The 20,009-nt window shown below is 59.7% G+C and overlaps 1 protein-coding gene across 2 annotated transcripts in view; it reads right to left on the bottom strand.

Moving 5' to 3' along the window:
• Positions 816 to 20,009, bottom strand: part of SND1 (staphylococcal nuclease and tudor domain containing 1) — a 392,149-nt gene continuing 372,955 nt past the window's right edge. The window contains exons 17-24 of one of the 2 annotated variants that reach the window (XM_021078633.1): positions 15,549 to 15,737; positions 10,064 to 10,205; positions 6,715 to 6,838; positions 5,793 to 5,862; positions 4,742 to 4,855; positions 3,234 to 3,437; positions 1,537 to 1,581; positions 816 to 1,427 (exon numbers count right to left, since the gene is read on the bottom strand). In XM_021078633.1, coding sequence (XP_020934292.1) covers positions 1,362 to 1,427; positions 1,537 to 1,581; positions 3,234 to 3,437; positions 4,742 to 4,855; positions 5,793 to 5,862; positions 6,715 to 6,838; positions 10,064 to 10,205; positions 15,549 to 15,737 — 954 coding nt within the window. In that variant the 3' untranslated portion in view covers positions 816 to 1,361. Of the gene's footprint in view, positions 1,428 to 1,536; positions 3,438 to 4,741; positions 4,856 to 5,792; positions 5,863 to 6,714; positions 6,839 to 10,063; positions 10,206 to 15,548; positions 15,738 to 20,009 lie in introns of both variants that reach the window. The other variant, XR_002340257.1, reaches the window with a different exon arrangement.

A 20,009-nucleotide genomic window follows, 5' to 3' on the forward strand; every position in this document is an offset into this window, starting at 1 on the left:
TTCTCCAAGAGCAGCCTCCACAATGGATTGAAATATAAAACAAGAGACCATGGTGAAAGTGGGCCTGCCTTCGGGGTGGGGGGGAACAGAAAGCCCCCACCGCATGCACACCCGCCCTCTTGCTGCACACACCACAGTGCTGCTCTCAGGGAACCCCTCAGGCTTCTGAGCTCCAGGGCCAGCTCCACCGAGGGGACTCAGGGATACCCTGTCACATGAAATAGAGCGAGAGCTAACAACCTGGAAAGACAAGCTCTCCTGGGCTGGTGGCTCCGACCCCTCTGGGAGCCCCGGCCTCTAGCTCCATTTGCCAATGAACACACAATGGAGGAAGCTGAGCAGGGACCAGGGGCTCTGGACCCTACCTGTGCCATGCCTGCCTATCTGGCATCGGCCTTTCCTTCTGCTAGAGCAGGGAGAGGGAAACCACTCCATTTCCCTCTGCAAGTCCCTCCGGCCCCCTGCTGGGACTCTGACAGGTCCTGTCCAAAGAAAGTCCCAGCAGCTGCCTGCCTGGCCGTTTCTACCAGGAAATTCCTGGGCACCGCTTGTGGAGCTGCTGAGGTTTGAAAGTGTGGATGAGTCAAGAGAGATCTGCAGCCTCCTGCATGATGGCCATGGTGACAGGTATGCCCACCGGGCCCCAGGAATTGCTTGGAAATCTAAAGCTCTGCCCTGCTCCCCAGGGCTATGCTTCCACAGGGTGTGGCTCAGGCACATGGGTTAGACCTTGGGGGTCATTTGAGCACCCAGGTCTCCTCCTGGCTGGGAATGCCGACATCCTGGGCTCTGGGTTCCATCATAACCAAAAGGGCTGCAGACAGCATGTACTATTTTATTGGGTCTCAAAAAGCTTTAAATACAGAAACAGGGAAGGCTGGCAAAGGGGCAGATGTGGACACGCTGGCATTTGAGAATGGACGTATCAGAGAAATCACATAATCAACAGCTGGACAGAGAGCTGGGGAGAAGGGCGGTCTGGGGTCGAAGTGGGGTGCCAACTGGCAGCTGGCCTTGGGTGCCAGGATATGCCCTCCATTATGACAAAGTCTTTCGTGTTTCTTCCTGATTTGAGGACAATTAAAAAACCAAACCAAACACACCGCAAACCCCCAAATAAAAACAAAATCAGCTGGGAGAGACCGCGGAAGACAATGCCCTGCCCCCACCCCCCCGAGAGCCCTGGGTGCCCCTGACCCCACCCCCAGCCCAGATGCCATTCCACAAGTCATTTCCATACACTGAAGCAAAGCTGGACCCAATCTATGCCCCTGATTTGAGGTCTGGAGCTGAAAACATCCTCCCGGCAGAGGAAGAGGTACTGGCGTGAGCAGTGCTGGAGGCCAGACCCGATCCCCTCTCTAGCGGCTGTAGCCAAACTCATCTGCGTCATCGGCCCGGAAGTCTCCGTAGCGCCACAGGTTCAGCTGTGAGAGGACAGAGAAGGGCTGGTCAGGGAGGTGGGCCCTGCTGGACCCCAGGGGCCCAAGCCCCTCTCTCTCCACACCCTCTGGGGCTCCTGAGGTGAAAACTCACCCTGGCGCTCTTGGCTGACTCCTGGGCATTCAGGTACTCTGTGATCTGGGGGGACAGGAGAGGGAGGTGGTCAAGGTGGGGTGTTTGCAACTGAGCAGCCAGAAGGGACCCAGGCCAGGTCATGCCACCTCCCTGCCCAGCAGGTCCCCAGCTCCCTCCAAGTAAAACCCGAGTGCGGAGCCCCAGTCTCCTCCTGTTCGGTGACTCTCTGCACTGGCTGGTCCATCTCCTGAAACCCGCTGCCCCCTCCTGTCCACCTGGGCACCGGTCCCGCCTCTTCAAGTCTTTGATCAGGTATCACCTTAACCAGGCCTCAGGCGATCCGGTTTAAGATCACAACCACCCCGTCCAACCCACTCCTGATTCCCTTCTACCTTCTCTTTCCCATTGCACTTATTGTCTAATATTTGATTTCACGGACTGTGATATTTTATGGTTTGTTTCCTCATGCTTGAGTGTAAGCTCAAGCTCCACAGGGCAGAAATGCTGTCTCTGGTTCACTGAGATTTGCGGGCCCCCGGTAAACACTTGCTGAAAGAGTAAGTGGAAGCACGCGCGTGTCAGGTGTTTTTAAACACCAGAGACATCAGGGTTAGCTTCACAGGGGGACACTGAGAACTCCTCTTTTACAGGGAAACCTAAGTGAGCTCCTGGGAGTGATTCGGGAAACCGGGGGAAGACCAGGGCGCAGCCTCTCCCGTCCGGATGAGATGCTGGAGCGCTTTGCACTGGGGTCTTGGCCAAATGAGTTATCAGCTTGGAAAACCACAGCCACGGATCCATAAACCACCAATTCATCACGTGACCACGTGGGGTGAGAGGAGAGCCAAGAGGGGGAGGGGAGGATGCCGGGTCTGGCGTTGCTGCTCCTGTCCCTCCACTTGGAAGAGCAGAAGCTCGTGGGCTCCCCCCGGGCTGTCCTTTGAGGCAGCTGAGTCGTGGGGAGAGGCTGGGGCAATGCAGGTGCACACCGTGCGGAGTGGGAGAGGCCTGGCCCTGGCGATCGACGGCTGAGTGGGGCAAGGTGGTTGGTTCCCCAAGGGTCAGTCCCCGACCTTGTGGGCCACCCAGGTGAGCATCCAGGCAGGCCATGCTCGCCTCACTTCATGAGCGGGAGCCTTAGGCTTCCCAAGGCTGATCTCAAGGGCCAGATGTGTCGTGAAGGATGGGGGGGTGAGACTCAGGCCCAGCTCCAGGCCCCGGGCCCTCCTGAGCAGGCTGGAGGGCTGTTCCGGCAGAGCCCTTCCGGCCCTGGTGCTGCCTCCCGGGCAGCTCTGGCTCAGAGGCAACGGAGCGCTGGGAGCTGGCCGTGGACTTGGGAGGCGTATGCCGGGGAGGGGGAAGTGAGAATCGGAGAGAGCATGACGGGCGGTGACCCTCTCCGTGTGCACTCTGGCAGAGCCTCCCGGCCTGTCACCAGAGGGTACGGGTGAAGGGACACCTTCCGCTCCAGTTTATAGCTGCGTTCTCAGCCAAACCAGCAGTCAATTAACTTGGGATGTAATTAGCTTTTTTTTTTTTTTTTAAACCCCAACAAACGCAAATCCATTATCTTTCCCTAGCAGGAGCAGCAGGATGGTGGGCTCCCGGCTCCCTGCTCCCTCCCTGGCTCTTGGTGCTGTCCCCGCCCAGTCCCTCTCCGAGATGGTGGTGACAGAGGGACACAGGACAGGCCGCCCCGCCAGCACAGCACGTACCACCTTCTGGAACTGCTTCTCCTTGCGCACCTCCACCATGACCAGCCCCTCCTTCACCAGGCCCAGCCCCACGTCCCCCTTGGAATCGGCAAACTGCAGGGTGACATGGGGGCAGCCGGCGCTCAGGTGCTCCACGTTGAGCAGGCACTGCGTGTTCTGGATGTCCCGCACCACGCTATCCACGGCGTCTGTTCGCGCGTCCTCCTGCAGCAGGGACGCACCCAGGTCAGACCGAGAGGCCAGCCACACCGACAGCCGCGAGGGCCCCAGGTCCTGTTCCCAGCCAGCACGTGCCCGCACCATCTCACCGCTCAGATCCTAACGAGGGAAGGGCCCACCCGGTCCCCCCCTCCCCCCACCCACCTGCCCTGTGTCTCTGAGGAAAAGTGGCTTTCCGCATCCCAAACGAACCACCCCCTTGCTGCATGGCCCCTCTCAGTCCTCACCTCTGCCTTCACTGTCACCTCAGGCACTTCACGTCCCCATCCCCACACACTGCCCCTTGCCCTATTTTGTCAACATCTTCTCCTACGGGTTCTCTTCTGCTCGTTAGCAACATTCGTGAAAGGGCAGAAAATACGCCACGGCACCAACTCCCACCCTGCCGTCTGCTCTCCGGCACCCTGCGCGTGGCAGCAGCTCTAACCATGCTGTTCAGGCTGCTCTCGCTCTGAGCACCAGGGACCTCCTTGGGGAGGAGGGGCTGGGGGTGTCCCCTCAGCCTGCCTGACCTGCAGCCTGCGCCTCCCCCTGCCCCTAGGTTGGGGCCCCGTCTCTCCCATTCCACCTTCTACATACTCACCCCCACACACACTCATGGTTTTAACTCTAAAATCCAGGATTCTAGCTCTAGCTTGCTTTCTAAACTGAATACCAAAGGCTGCCTGGAGGTCCCCCAGCCCCTAATTGCTCCTTCTCGTTCCCAATAGCACATGTCCACATGCATGAAACCCAGAGCCTTGCTGGATGCCGCCCTTCCAGCACCCCCACTGGCTCTGACAGCGCTGCGCCTCCAGTGTGGCCCCGCTTGGGCTGCTGGTCTCCAGGCTCCTGGGCTCTCAGCTGCCACCATCTCCCCAAGCACTCCTCCTACTCTCAGACGATGCCACCAGAAGCCACTTCCCCAAACCAGGTCTGACCATGTGATACCTCTGCCTAAAATGCCACAGCCCCTCCTGTCTACAAGACAAAGGATAAATTCCGTGCCCCGGCAGACAAGGGCCCGACTTAGCTGGTTTTCTCATCTCCTACCTCTGCCTTCAAAGCCCCCAACACCCGACCATAGTTGGCGGACTTGTCTTCGACCAACGTGCCCGGGCTGACCAGGCCTCCCATTTCTCAGGAACCAGCTCAGATGCTCTGATGCCAGCTTCCCTCAACCTCCCCGGCCACGCCCATCTCTCGAGGCCGCTGCTAACAGACCACCGTCGTCAGTTCCTCCCCGTGCCCTCAGCCACGGCTGTGTCATGGGACGGTCCCCGCTGGCAGGAGGGGACATGGAGACTTACGTCCTGGGGAACCTGGATGAAGGCGAAGGCGTACTCTGTGGCTTGAGCTGGCAGCACGCGGGTGCTGAAGGCAGGTGGCAGAGTGCCCAGGCGGGTGGATGGCAGGATCTCCCTCTGCAGAGGACACGCCAAGCCAAAGGCATCACACACTCGATGCCCCCTTGCTCTCAGGGGACAACGCCCGTGGCTGGGCCCCTGGGAATCCTCACTCAGCACGCACTGAAGCCCTGCTTTGCCCAGGACTCCTTTCAATGTAGCCACATGCACAGGGTGAGAGGCCCTGGGAAGCCGGGCCTCACACCCTCTCGCCCGGGCGTGGCGCTGGCACACTGCCTGAAATAACCAGCCTGGCAAGTGGTCTTCTGTTGCTGTCTCCATTGTTTCCCAGGGCCCTCCCTCTGTGACATGCGATCCCGGACCACCTTCCCACACAGGCCAGGGGGCCCCGGCTGGGAGAGCTCTCCAAGGAGAGGGTCCCGGCAGCCCCCCGAGCATGGCAGGACCTCTCCCTTTGCGTCTGCCCAGGTGGCAAGCTGGGAGCACGGTCTGGCTCCGGGCTTTCTATCAGTGGACCCTCCACCCTGGTCCTTGAGGAAAGCAGACAACCACTGCCACACAGCAGCGGCGTGGTTCTCAACAACCTCCTCTCCTGTTTGCTGCCGCGAACTGTCAAGATTCCAGACCCTACCCAAGGGCAATTCTCCCAGGGGTACCAGGCCCTTCCTAGAGAGCCTGGCTTTGGCAATGTGCTGGGGATCAGCACGCAAGTGCCCATGTGGACTGGGCGCCACGGGGTGCAGAGCGCCTTCGCGGGCCCACGCTTCAGGGAGGACGGAGGAGCCGGGCTGTGACTGGGGACTGCTCCATGCTCTCGGGCCTCTGACTAGACATCCGGTTTTGCCCAGTCACCCAGGCGTCAGTGGCCTCTTAGAGGCCCGTGTGCTCACTGCTCAGTCCAGGAGGGGGTCCAAAGCTTGGAGGGACCTTGGAGAGGTGAGACGGGCTTGCCCTGGGGGCCTACTGTGTTGAAGGGCCCCCCTCCCGCACTCACGTTGCCGTAGTCGATGTAGAAGACGTGCACTTTGGCAGGAGACTCGACTTTCTCTACGCGGGCCCGGTACCTGCAACAGCGTCAGGGCGAAGCTCAAGGGACAGCACTGAGGGGTCTGGGCTGCCTGGAGGCTCAGCGGTGTCAGGGCAGTGGGGACAGCACTTCCCTGCCCGGGGCTCAGAGTGACACCCAGGGGTTGGTCACAGAGGGCAGTTCTTGGTCTTCACCAGGGCCCCGTTCGGGGTGCCACGGGCCACCCTCTAATGGAATCAGAGCATGGCTGGGAGCGGGGGGAGGGAGAGGGCAGCATGTGGAGCAGATTAACGTGTCCTCGGGGCATAAAGCAACAGGACTAATGACTAGATTGATGGCTGCTGTTTAAGCCCAGCGCACTAAACAGCAGCTGTAATTAGCCGGCAGATCTGTCTGGGAGGCCGCAGCAGGGAACACATCCAAGTCACTTCGTCACCCTGGAAAGGCCACGGGCCCTACCCTTGGTGGATCAGACAAAAGTGACCTTCCTGCGGCCTGGGAGTGCTGCCGCTCCTGTCTCAGTGGCTGGTTGGGGCTCACGGAGAACCACGCCCTGACATCACTTTTCCTGCGTGGGGTGGAAAGCTCCAGCTGGCCAGGGCTCCCCACGAAGTAGCCCAGGAGAGAGAAGAAACAACACTTCTGTAGGCCAGAGGCTGGTTGGACTGCAGAAAAATCACGGGTTAAAGCGCAGGCCCCAGACGGCTGTGGGCAACGAAGAGGGCCACTCTGGAGAGCTGGCCAAGGTCAAGATCCACCACCCATGGAAACAGGCCGCAAGGGCAAACGCCTGCAGTCTGGCTGGCGGCTCTGCAGGCTTGTGCACTGGGGAGAGACCCGCTATCCCTCCGGCTTAAGACTCTGCCTTGCTCAGGTCCAAGTGGCTTACCATTCTCCGTCCACGAATTTGGCAATGCAGAATTCTCCGCGGCGCGGGGCGTAGGAGCCCTCGACGGGAGGGTGGCTGGCGATGTCATTGCGCATGTTCTCCATTAGCTTCTCCAGCTGGGTGCCTGGGGGAGGAAGAGGGAGTGAGACCCGCTGCCGTGTATCCTTGGAGTCTCATCTCAAGAAGGGCCCGGGAGTGGGCAGGATGTGGAATGCTGTAGGGCTGGCTTGTCCCCATCCCATGGGGAGTCCTCCTTGGTCCCTGGTCAAGGAGGTTTCACAATATCTTGCTGACACTGCAGGCCTCAGAAGCACATCTGGTCCTCCAATCTCAGTTCTACTGGCCGGGGACGCCCTATGGAATGTTCCCGGCCTCTGGTTAAGGAGATGGAGAAAGTGAGTGGACAAGGAGCAAGGCCAAGGCCAACCAGCCTCTTCCATTCCTACCAGGGCTGGCCCTGGCCTGGGGCGCAGAGGGGGTGACTGCTAGCAGCCACTCTCTGCAACGTCTCCCGGGGGCAGAAGTGGAGCTGAAGGGTGGGCCCCATACGACCCCAGACAGGAAAAGGGCTTCAGAGGCTGCTCTGTGAAAGACGGGGAGCAAGGCCGGGTCTCAGTCTGTTCAGTCTTGGCCACTCACCCGACGTGCCTGTGAGACACGTGCTGAACCGAACCCCCAAGTGCTGCCTGGCTGGGGTCCCGCCTCCTATGCCAACGCGTTGCCCTCTTCAACTGGGGGAGGGAGATCCCTCCCCTGCCTTGTCTCTCCCGAACCGCTGCCCCTGGGTCACCAGCCCTGCTGCTGGTCTGTCTCCCGCCCCAGGACTCTTCAGGTACCTTCCCTAGCTCCTTCCTGCCACAACCCTTGCCCCTGCTCTGCTAAGCATCAGTCCCCAGTGGCTCCTCTTCTATGGCCCTCTGGCCCTGATTCAAGCTCCGCCCCAGCCCTTTGCAACCCCCTCCCTCTCCGGGGGGTGGGCTGCGGGTGTGTGGTCTAAGTGGGGGCTCTCTCCCTGACCCCAGGGCCCCAGGCCACTCTGTTTCAGGGGTCTAACACATGCTGGCCATTGGCACACTTGCCGCAGCGGGCTTTATCTGCTCCTTGTCTAAGTTTATGTTTCTGCAACTACCCTGCGAGCTCCTTCAGGGCACAGACTGCACAGCTCACTCGGGGTCTGCTAACTTGCACGAGACCCAGCAAAGCCCCGGCCGCGCAGGCCGCTCGCTAACTGCACTGTGTGGAAGAGGGACCCTGGAGGAGCACAAGGACGTGTGCCCACACTCTAGGACCCCTGCGCCCATGGTCATGGTTTTAGGGACTTTTCAGAAGCAGTGCCCACCCCCTGCCCGGCAGTAAACCCTCTGACGTTCTCCTGAGCCTGCGTGCCTTGCCCAGACAGTAACATTTCAGGGACTAAGGAGCCACCTCTACACAGACAAGATCCTCTTCTACTTGGTCTATTTTTATTATTATTATTATTTCGCTCCAAGGCAACAGCTCTTCTGTGAGCAGGCAAAGCCTCCGGGAGGTCCTTACGCGGAGCCTGGTTGGTCATTTACAGCCAACGGCAACGTGTTCATCATTTCAGCCGGTCCTTCCCGAAGGCAGGTTCTAATTAGGAGACGGGCGACAGGGCGCGAGGCGGTCCCTGCCTCCCGGAGGGGCGAAGGGTTTCAGGAGAGGGAGGCCGTGCACACTGAGGTTTGTCTCCACGGAGGTGACGGAGGGCGGGGTTTGCTCCGGAGTCCCCCATGACTCTTTTCCAGGCACCGGGCCACGTAGCCCCCAACTCCCTGCTCCAGTCTTCCTACCATATATGGGTTCCTTGCTAAGTTCTCCTTCTCTCCTCATTTTCTGCCCTGGCTTCCAAGAGCTGCCAGAAGACAGCCAGGCAGGGGATGGGGCTGGCACCAGACGGGGCTGAGATGGCAGAGACGTTGTGAGCCATGGCCTTGAACCCTCAAGTTCCGTCCCCTGGAGACTCCAGGGTCTGTTCTTACTTAACACAGGCCCTATAGTAGGACCCACGGGCCGGATGCAGCCTGACCAGGAGCTGGCCTACCCTGGGAAGGGTCTTCTTGGAGCTCCCTTCCCCCAAGCTCCTGAGGGCCATTCTCACTGCCTCCTGCGATTATGAACAGCTCTCTGTCCCACCTGGCCACCACCTAGACTCCTCCTCCTCGCGCCACCCAGAGCTGGAGGCCCCCTCTTGGCTTCATTCCCAAGCAATGGTCGGGCCTCCTCTCACTGGGGTTGCAGCTGACTGAGCACAAGAGAACCTAACCCTGCAGGCTCATCAGCTCCACCCAGCCCCTCCCAGGCCTTCCTCCCCTCTAAGTATGGCCAGCCCAGGGCCCCAAACAGTTGGTTTTTCCTGGTGAAATGATAACGCCACGAGAGCAGCTGCCTGGGAAATATCATTAGAGGGGAAGTAGCTGAGACGAGGCTGCTGATGATCTGAAGTGGGCCTGGGGGGAGGGCTGCAGCCTGCCACCCACGGGGCTGCCCTGAGTGCCACTGACAGCTTCAGGTGCCTCTTGCTTTGTGAGGGGACCTGGCTCCTTGGGCTGAGAGGTGACTCTGAGAGTTTTTTCCTCTGACCTCAACTACAACGTTTCCCAGCACAGGGTGCAATGAGGAGGGAGGTCAGGACGAGAGGAAAGGGAGTGAAGGGGGGAAGCTGGGCTGGAGGGGTCACAGCACAGCTGCTGTGCGAGCCGTCTCTGCTGCCCTCTCTCCCCCGGAAGCCCGAGTCTCTGGTGAAGGGAACCCTGGCCACGGCGCATAGCGCTTGGGGGCTGGAGGAAGGAGGAGGATGGAGAGAGAGGGTCCTTCAGAGAGGTTTCCTGGAGATGACTTCCCCCAGAGCGCCGCCTGTTTCCATGGCAACCGGCTACCACTCAGGGCCATGGTAACCTCTAGAGAAGGAGAAACCCCAGCAGAGACGAGCCTGGGCTCCCCCTCCTCCCCTCCCAAGGAAGCTGGCAGGGAGAGGGGCACTGAGTGGCGGGGGCTTACACTTCCTGACCACGTGGAGATGGTGAGGGCTACAAGCCCTCACGCCCAGGCCCGCCAGGGGTGTCTGGGAGCAAAACAATTACCTAAGAGCCTCAGAGCACCACCCGGACAAACTGGGTACCTCACCAGTTCTCCGAGGACTTGCTCAGCCTCGCCCACTGCAGGGCTCACAAGCAGCTGGTAAAGTGACCTGCAGGGCCAGAGTGCAGATCCGGGCCCGGGAGGTGGGCGGTAGCCACACGCTACCGGGGCAGCCCCTGGAAGCCCGCGGCTGCGTCCCTTCCTCCCACTGAACAGAGGGGCCCCGAGGCGGCAGGGCCTGTGTGCTCACCTGTCTCCACGTCCTGCACGTAGAAGTGCAGGTCGTCGGTGATCTCGGTCACAAACACTGGCTTGTAGCTGGCCGAGCGCTCCTTCTCCTCCAGCATGGGCGCCACCTCCTCCACGGGCTGCTCCTCGTAGTGGGCCCAGACCTGCGTGTGTGGTCAGCGGAGGGGAGGAGGGGATTTGGAGGTGAAGTCAGAAAGGGCGCCAGGAAAGGGGCTCTGGGGGTCAGACCACTGCTCCAGGGGGGGTGAGCGTGGAGATGACGTCACCACAGGGCGCTCACACTGGGCTGAGCCCCTGAAACTCTCCGACCTGGGGCGGGGTGTGGGGGGCACTTCTGATCCAGCCATTCGCAAACTCTGGCCGGCATCGGAAGCAGCTGGGAGCTGACTGACAAGGGAGTGGGCCCCACGCCAGCCTGTCCGACTTAGGTGCGCTCCGAGGGGCCCAGAGAAAGTGAGGCAAAACCAAAGGCTCCCTGGCACACCAGCCTGTGAGAACCAGTCGGGTACCCATCTCCCTCCCTCACATCACCCTGCGGGGGCGGCTCTGAACTCTCCAGGCTCTCCCACCAACACGGGGCCACTGGTGTCCCAATGCTCTCCAAGTGACCGCCCTGGGCCGTGGAGGGGAAGGCAGCACCTGTGCCAGGATGCCTCTTCTCAGCAACCCCTCTGTCCTTTTCTCCTCGAGCAGGTTGCTCTGACCCCAGCTCGGAAGTCGGGCCACCCCCCCCACTTCCTGCCCTCGCCCTGCACTGTCAGGGCTGCAGCGGCTCAGAAGCTGATTCGGGGTGACAGTGCGTCAAGTCCAATCCCGCGGCCAGGAGATTATCCCGGTGGTGAAGCCTGTCAGCGCAGGGAGGGAGGTGGCTTTCCGGCTGAGCGGCGGAAAGGGGGTAGGGGAGCCCGGGGGACGGGACCACTCACAGGGTCCCACAGATGCACACACAGGAACAGGGGTGATGGAAGTATTAGCTAAAAACGTATATGCTTACTAGGTGGCGTATTCAACGTCACCTAAGAACCAGCTCTAATCCCCACAATGACCCTCTGAAAAGGTAAAAACATTAGCCCTGTTTTTACAAGTGAAGAAACAGGTACACGGGCTTCCTAGACGTCAGAGAACCAGGATCTGAACACAGGCAGCCTGGCCCTAGAGCTCTTCAGGGGGAGTGTTGGCACTGACTGGGCCTCTGGACACAAAAGGCAACATGGAGCAGTGGGAAATATGGACTCTGATCCTTCCATTTTGCCCTTTAATCTGCTGTGTGACTTTGGTCAAGTCATGTGCCTTCTCTGAGTCTCCTTTTCTTCCCTTGCAAGAAGTGGCAGTTTGACCACAAGGCCCACTGCAAGAGGACATGCAGATTCCAGGGTGGCATCAGGAAGCAGCTCAAGGGCAGGAAGGCTGGAAATTAACTACTTTGGGCCACACTGCAGACGCCTGGCTCCTGCCTTTAATGTGGCTCGAGGGTGTGTCCTTCCACCAGAAGGGAGGTGAGGGCCCTGAGAACTGGAATAAGCCTCAGGCACTGTCTGAGCCAGGGAGGCTCCGGGGGAGTGTCGGCGAAGGACAGACATTACCCAGGCCCAGCTCCTGCCACACACAGCACTACCCGCTGCCTTCTGCCCCTGTGGGGTTGAGCTTGTGGGTCCCTGGCCTGCGGCTGGGCGCTAACCCCAACAGCTCCCAACCCCTCTCACTTCCCACATCACCAGCACCTAGACAGCTCTGCTGCCAAGAACCCCAGGCTTGGCCAAAGGGCAAAGGGGGGGGAGGCAGGTGGAAGAACTTCAGCCAGATCAGAGGCCTGGCCTGTGCCTCAAGGCCCCGCCTGCCTCACAGAGAAGGGGGCCTCTAACTTTCTGACTTCCCCAGCAAAGGGCCTCTCTAATCCCAGACCACAGCACACTGGGGGAGCCACAGCTGTGCCCAACACCAAAGCCTACAGCCTGGAGAGGCTAAGTCTTTCCCCCTGAGTCCCCTTAGCTGGAAGTTCCCCCGGGAGGGGACCACTCAGTCAGTCCCTCTTACCAGGCTCCCAGCTCCACTGGGGTCCTTGCAGCCTGAGGATGGATCTGACTCTGAGACCCGGCCTAGTGCGAGGAGAGAGAGCTGAACCCTGCCCCGTCTCCATCAGTCTGTCCCCTGCCTCCCTTCCCCACTGGTACCACCCTCCAGCTGGTCTGCCATCCCTGCCCCTGCCTCCTCCAGACCAGGTTAGTGGCCCTCCCGCTCACACCCGGCTGCTCCCTCCCTTCCAAGCAGGAAGCAGGCTGGAGAGACAGGGCCCTCGTCCTAACCCCTCCCGCATCCCCCAGCTGTGGGGGAAGGAGGCGCCTCTGCAGCGCTGATGGACTGGGAACAGACTGACAGGGCGAGAGAGAAACTGCTAAGGGCTCCTCAGGTAAAGGCGCCTCAGGCGACAGCATGAGGATTCCTGCCGGGAGAGAGGAGGTGGAGCTGCTTGGCTGGCAGGCTCAGGTGGGCAGCAGCTGGAGGTCCTGGACGCTGCAAAGCCTTGGCGTTGCCCCTTGGGCCCCTACTTCCAGTGGAGGCAGCAGGGGGCCAGTCCTGCACAAGGTCCCCCAGCTCACGCGGCGGTAGGAGGGGAGCAGAGGGGTGTTCCCTGCTGCCTGCTGAGGTGAGAAGACGCCAGGGGCACGAGGTTGTCAAAGGGCAGAGGGAGGGATGGAGGAGCTCGGCTTCCCTGTGGCATAAAGGCCCGGCCCCTCCAGTAGTGGAGACTTGCAGGCAGCTTCTTGGAGGGAAGTTGGTCTGCTGGCTGGGCTGGGCTGCCTGAGCTCCCACCTCTAGAACAAGGGTGTCTTCTGCCCACACTGACCTCTGTTGGCCCTCTGCAGAATGGGGAAGGGAGGGGAACGCCACAGTGGCCAGACATCCTCTGTGACCCCTCCGCGGTCCTGGCTACAGGCCCAGGGGGACGGTGGGCAAGGGAAGTCCCCCACCCCCACCCCCCGCTCAAATCCCTTCTGCGTTCCTGGGCCCGGTCGGGAGCGGAGGCTGTCTCTCCTCCTGCCCTCACCCTGCCCGTGGCCCTCCCTCTTCCTCTTCCTCCCTGGGGAGCCCTGGGTCCTCCTCCTGGCAGGCATGGGCACTGTGGGCCGAGGCTGCCCTGGCTGCAGCCCTTCCTTTCTAAAGCCTGTTTCATATCGCTGCTCAGGAGGCTCTGGAGGTGGGGCTGGCATGGCGCCAGGCCGGTAGAGGCCTTCATGCCCGCAGTGGGGAAGCCAAGTTCAATAAAAGCCAATCAATGGCCAATCCAGCCCTGTCCAGGGCCCTGCTGGGGCACGAGTGGGGGACGAGGGGGCTGGGGGAAGAGTCCAGACAGCTGCCATCTGCGGCTCCCTCTTTGGTCCTGAGGATGCTGAAGGACGGGGCGGGGTAACCCGGCACCAGCCTCCTACGGAGGAAGGCGAGGGCCTGACTAGCCTCTTCTCAAGGAGAGGAGTCGGCGAGGCACAGGGAGGAATGAGGCCTGGCAGAAGGCAGCCGAGCTCTCAGGCCTGGGAATTCAGCATTGCCGGGTGTCCCCAGATGGACCTGCTCACAAATGCACACACGTAATCACACCTACCTAAGACGTCTGCACGCTCCTGCGCTCAAAGAATCTGTGTAATCTTCCTCAGTCAGCTCTCAAGTACTACTGTGGTCCTTAAACCCCGATGTGTAAGGCTGGGGTCCTGGGGACACGTCCGACGTGTGGTTCACTGTCCCCCCGCTGACCACCAAACCCCTTCCTCTGAAGCCAGCCGACTCCGAGGGCTGCCAAGCTCTGGCCACGCCGCTCCCGGGAACCAGCCCCGCCAGGAGAAGGCAACCACGCTAGATTCCCCCGGGTCCTCGAAGCAGAGGAGACGCGAGGGAGAGGGGCCCAGGAGGCAGGCGGGGGCCCCCCCGCGCTGAACCATGCACTGCATTTTAATTGGGCTGGAATAAAACCCCGCAGCCCCGGTAAGTAATTAATCACTGCTAATTACTCCTCGGCAGCATCACATGGCACCAGTGAAATGATGACTTGGGCTCTTTCAGACAAATCCACTGCGTAGGAAACAGTGAAGCCCAGTTCGGCACCTCAGCTGGGGACCACCTTCCCCCAGATTCCCTTCTCTGTCCTCTCCTTGTCCCTCTGGGGTCTCTGCTCTCAGAGGGCAGAAGGGCACTCAGAGACAGCTCCTCAGCTCAGGTGCAGAGTAGCCAGGGAGCAGGGCGGAGGCGGGGGGGCAAGGATGCCTCAGAATCGGGGCCTTAGGGAGCAGGGCTTGCTCTTCTGACCCCCAGCTGCTAACTCTGCACCTCTGCACGTGAGGCACTGCCGCCCCGTGACCTCCACTTCCCTGCAGTGAGCAGAGGACACAGGGTGGCAGTCCAAGAGGAGGCTCCTCTGCTGTAGGAGCCGAGGCTGCCAGCATCCCCACCTCTCTGGAAGACAGGGTTGACTAGGAGCGGAACTGGGACAAAGAAGGTCGGCACGCTCCTCGGAGGCCCCCAGAGGCCGGCTCACTTCTCACCTGTTCCAGCTTTTGGGGCCACCTCTCCCTGGAGAACCTTCCGCCTCTAGCAGGGTTGGCCATCTGCCCTAGTCCCCAGGGGGTGGGAATAAGAGATACACGGAGATCCAGGAAGGCGGCCTGGGGGAAGTGCCGTGTCCTCTTAGAGGAAAGATGGGGAGAAGCAGAGTGAGGAGGTGGCCGAGGTGGGCTGAGGAGGGGGAGGAACCTTCCAAGCCCCAAAGCCCCCTTGGCTCCTTTTGACAGGTGTCTGGGCCTTGGCTCTGAGAGGTGAGTCGTAAGCCAGATGGCTGCCCCATGGGGAAGGAAACGTTTATTCCTGAAACAAATTTATGGCTCAGCACGGCTGTCCCATGAAATCCTCCTCAAGCTCAGAGAAGCCCTGACAAATTGGTGGCCGGCTGATTTATCCCCATTATCGGGGCTGGGCTGTAAGTCAGTGGCGACAGGCTGAGTTGAGGGGGAGGGGAGGGGTGCTGAGCCCAGCTCCCATCACCAAACCGCTGCCTGCCGGGTTCCTTAATCGTCCATTTGTTTCCAAAAGCTGCTTCCCGACCCACCCCCCTTGTCTCCTCAATGCAGTGTCTGCGGAGACTGATGGGCTGTAAATCTGCTGTCCTAACAGCTTTATGCATCTCCTGGGGCAGCTTCCAAAACGGGCTTCCCTGCAGGGCACTAGAGGGAAATTCAGACTGGGAGGCGGGCCCCTCGGAGAGCACTGCAGGGTCAGGGCAGGAAGGCAGGCCTCGGGTCTCCTACTGTCCAGGGGCACCCCCAGTCGTTTCTCTCATTACTCCAAGGTCACCTTCCAGGGCCCGCTGGGGTCACTCAGTTGGGGGACGACAGACCCGCTTTGGCCCGGCGGACGGAGGCCGAGGTGCTGGCGTGAGGGGGTAGAAGGGAGGGCGAGGAGAGCTCCCGCGGCTCCCCACCAGGCCCAAATCCACAGCCTACCTTCTCCTTCTTCTGCTTGGCGGCCTCCTCGGCAGACAGCAGGGATTTGTAGTAGGAGCTGCGCTCGGCGGTGAAGTGGACCTTGGAGAGCGCGTGCTCCACCAGCAAGACGGACAGGTTGGCGCCGTCGATGTGCAGCCAGCCGATGAAGTTGCCGGCCTTGTCCATGCTCTCCACCTCCACCTCCACCTGCGGGGAGAGAGAGAGAGGGGCGTCGGCCTGCAGCGGGGGCCCGGGTGTGCAGGGCAGGAGAGCGGCGCCGAGGCCCAGAGCTCACAGTCACTCCGAGGGCCCGGAGCGGCTGGAAGGGTGAGGCAGAGAGCGGGTGTTTGGCTGGAGCCTCTCAGAACCCTTCACTTCCGGGCTGGGAGTGGGGTCTACATTTTTTCAGTCTCTCGCACATTCCAGAATTACCTTTGGTATTTATGTCACTAACAGAGCAACTTCAAAACTCCCCTCTCTTCTCAGAAATCTCCTCCCCTTCCTCTTGGCAGAAAGCCACTAGGGTAAATTGGATCCTCCTGAGGTTAAGTGAGGTGTGTGTGTGTATGTATGTGTGTGTGTGTGTGTGTGCGTGTGCGCACGTGCAGTTAAAGGTCAAGGGTGAGGGAGGCACAGACACAGCTCTGGAAACATCCCACCCTGCTTCAGCACCCACTGAGCCCAGCTCTGCCAGGAAAACAGGCAGGCCCTAGGGAGCAAGGCAATCCCCAAAGAGAGGGGAACTTGTGCTCTTTCTAGAAGAGCTGGATGAAGTCATGCTTTTCTTTCCCTTTTTTCCTGTTTATGGCCGCACCTGTGAAACATGTAAGCTTCCAGGCTAGGGGTCAAATTGGAGCTATAGCCACTGGCCTATGTCACAGCCACAGCAATGCCAGATCTGAGCCGTGTCTGTGACCTACACCACAGCTCATGGCAACACCAGATCCTTAACCCACTGAGCAAGGCCAGGGATTGAACCCACATCTTCATGGATACTAGTCAGGTCCTTAACCCACTAAGCCACAATGGGAACTCCTGAAGTAATGCTTACTGAAGGTGATGAAAGCGGCCCTAGAGTTCCTGTCACGGCGCAGTGGAAATGGATCTGACTAGTATCCATGAGGATGCAGGTTCAATCCCTGGCCTCGCTCAGTGGGTTAAGGATCTGGCATTACCATGAGCTGTGGTGTAGGTCGCAGATGCGGTTCAGATCTGGCATTGCTGTGGCTGTGGCTGTGGTTGCGGTGTAGGCCAGTGGCTACAGCTCCGAATCAACCCCTAGCCTGGGACCCTCCATATGTTGTGGATGCGGCCCTACAAAAAAAGTCGAAAAAAAAAAAAAAATAAAAGAAAGTGGCAGGAGGAAAGCCAGGTGAGGAGAGGAGGAAAGGGGACAGGTGGGCAAAAAGATGCGGGCAGGAAGTACACTAGCGCACGGGGCCAGTTAGGGGGTGACTTCAGCAGGTTACCCCTCAAACGGAGTAACTGGAAAGGTGTACTCACTGCCATCAGCCCAGGCCCCGAGGGATCCCTGCAGAGCCCACGGGCTCTTGGGCCTCCGCCCCTGAGGAGCTCCCCAAGACCCAGGACCCCAGAGCCGGCACGGACTCTGCTCCCACCTCACCACGGCAATGGCCCCGGATAAATTCCTTCTTTGATTCTCTCCCAACCTTTTTCTTCCCCTGCTAAAGGGGCCTGTAAAAGCCTCTGCTGCCAAACGTAAAAACTTGTATTAATTTAAAGGGTTTCAAGCTCGATTAAGCAATAAAATGAACGTCTAAATACCTGGGAATTCTCTGAAGCCTGTGCTGGAGCCAGGGGTGGCAGCCAAGGGCAGAGGTAGGTTTGGGGGCCATGGGGGTGGGGAGAGCAGCCCACCCACCTGGTGGAGTCCCGACTCAGCCAGGAGAGATGTGGGGACGAGACTCCCTACAAGCAGACAGAAGTGGCTTGGGTGGGCAGAGGGATGGCAGTGGGGCGGCGGCGGGGGTGGGGTGAGGTGGGGGGGTGGACAAGAAGCAGGACCAGCAAGGTGGAACCCCGGCTTCTTTCTATATTCCTGAACATCTTCTTCCTACCTGAGGCCCTGCTACCCCTTCGGGTGGAAATGCAAGTTCAGTAATGCCTGGAGTGCGGGTGTGGTACCGAAGGGGATATGAAGAATTTATGAGAGCTAGAAAAAAAGATATTACAGCAGGCCCATCCAACTTGATTATGTTGGCGGGGAAAGGAAGGCATGGAGAAGGGGAGTGGAGCTAAGAAGGGGCAGAGCCGAGGGCAGAATCCCTCTCTGCCTCCTGGTCCTGGGGCAGACAGACCTCTTCTTTCTCGGCAGCCCTCCCCACTCCAGCCCTCCGCACCTCTAGCCACACCTCTGACCCCCTTTCTCGCTTTGCCCTGGGTTAAGACCAGTTCCCTGCACCAGCTAGGACCCTGGGATCTGGCATGTCCCTGGCAGAGCTGGCCTCTGCTGGGCTGGGTCTACCCAACACCAGCACCACACCGCTGAGGGCTGGGGGGCGGGGAGAACCAGCATCAAGCACGGGTTGATGGCAAAATACCTTTTGCTTTTCTCTAAAGCTGGCAATTTATTGGCTGGGGGACCTGCATTTGTGGGAGAGGACAGGCGGACAAAATGGTGCTTGCTTAATAAAACACAGGCGACCCAAGAGCTCACCAACCAGGCAGGGACCACAGTTCATGGAGGTGAGTGACGGGCTGAGGATCCAGTCCTTTGCCACCTTGCAAATGCCCAGGGCCTGGAGGGCTAAGGATGGGGGGAGAGGCTGCCGGGCTAGCAGTGGCCAGACAAGAACAGGGACGGGCACAATGACACACAGGAAGACCACCATCAAACATGCTAAGGCCCAGCTGCAGCAGGTCCCAAAGGAATCCTGGGAAGCAGGAGGAAGAACAGAGGGGCTGCCTGCCTTGTGTCTGGGGCCTCATGAGACAACGGGCACTGTGCGGGTGGTGCCGAGGGCTCCCACCATCAAACCACCGGGCTCCTTTGCAAGTGAGGGCTTAGGAGATGCCTCCTCACGCCCCGCTGGAAGCAAATGAAAAAGGTACAGTTCCCGGGCCCACCCTGAGCCCAGGCTCATACTGGCTCCCCCGTTCCCAGACCTCTTGTCTTCCACCGTTTTCGCCGCCAAGTGTCCTTTTCCTAAAACTGAGAACGGCCGCTCTGCTCGATCGAGCACAAGGCCTCCCTCCAGCCCCGAGGGCTTGCGTGGGGCGGCGTGGCTGTGACAAGGAGCCTTATGGCCTCTCTTGGCCCAGATGGCTGGGATGGAGGCAAGAACCCCAGGGACGGGTTGCAGGTGCCTGTCAGGCGTCCACGCTCAGACGCCACTCGACACAATGAACACCAGACGCACACGGCACCCTCTGCGGCCACGAAGCAGACGCCGGGCTCTAAAGGCTCCCACCAGAGGGAGAGCCCAGCGACCAGCAGCCACACGTGGGGCTCTCTTGGCAGGAGAGCCCTGGCTTCACACTTACCCAGTCTCTCCCTGCCTGCAATCGATTTGCTAACTTGGGCTTGACAAGGCCCTGGGCCCCGCCAGCCGCAGAGGAAGAGAGCTCTGGCCTTGGGCACAGCGGCCGCCGCCCAATCCATCTCGGGTTGTAGAGGGAGATAAAGCTGTCGCCCAGGGGTCTCTGCTTCCTCCTTTATTGCAGCTGCCGCCACCACAGTAATTTCTCAATCTAACAAAGGCGCTCAGGGGAAGGTGGGCTGGGCTTAGCGGAGGACTGGAGGGCTGGGCCGGGGTCCCTGCTGCTCCCCAGTCTCTCGGCTTCCGGCCTCTCTGGCCAAGTCCTATGCCGCGTCTATCCTCCCAGGCATGCCCCAGCCTGGATGGGCACATGGGTTCAGTCTGAGGATCAGAGGCCTTGACCCTTATAGCTCTGGGAAGTTGCGGGGGAATCAGCAGAGGGTTCAGCAGGGCGCGCCCAGGCTGGTAAATGTGTTCACCCTTCATCACGTTTCCGTGTTACAGACTGCCAGGCGTGTGTGGCTTGATGGTAACACTATGTGGGTCCATATGTGTCAAAGCTCCACTTCTCTAGTCAACTTTTAAGACTCAAATTTCTTACATTTTCTAATTAAAAAAACATATATATATATACATGCACATACTCGTAGATATAGATACAGGTATTTGTGATACTTATGCTCTATAAGGTCACCAGGAACAATGAATGAGCGAATCCTGAACCGCTTGCCTCCAGAGGAAGCACAGGCTTAGGTTCCTATAAGATTCTAGTCACATTTTCATGAACTTATCAATACATAACCTTCTTCTATGAGTGTTTCTGCGGAAAGGCGCCTTGTTTAATACATATTGATGACTCATTAACATTGAACTCACAGCCAGCAACAGCACCGTAACTCCTGCCTGAATAAAGCTTATTTAACACATGGATTTCCTCCTTAAGGCACCTCGCAGCCCGTGTTCAGGAACCCTAGACAGC

The sequence above is a fragment of the Sus scrofa genome, chromosome 18 (genome assembly GCF_000003025.6).
Source record: "Sus scrofa isolate TJ Tabasco breed Duroc chromosome 18, Sscrofa11.1, whole genome shotgun sequence".
Taxonomy (NCBI): Eukaryota; Metazoa; Chordata; class Mammalia; order Artiodactyla; family Suidae; genus Sus; species Sus scrofa.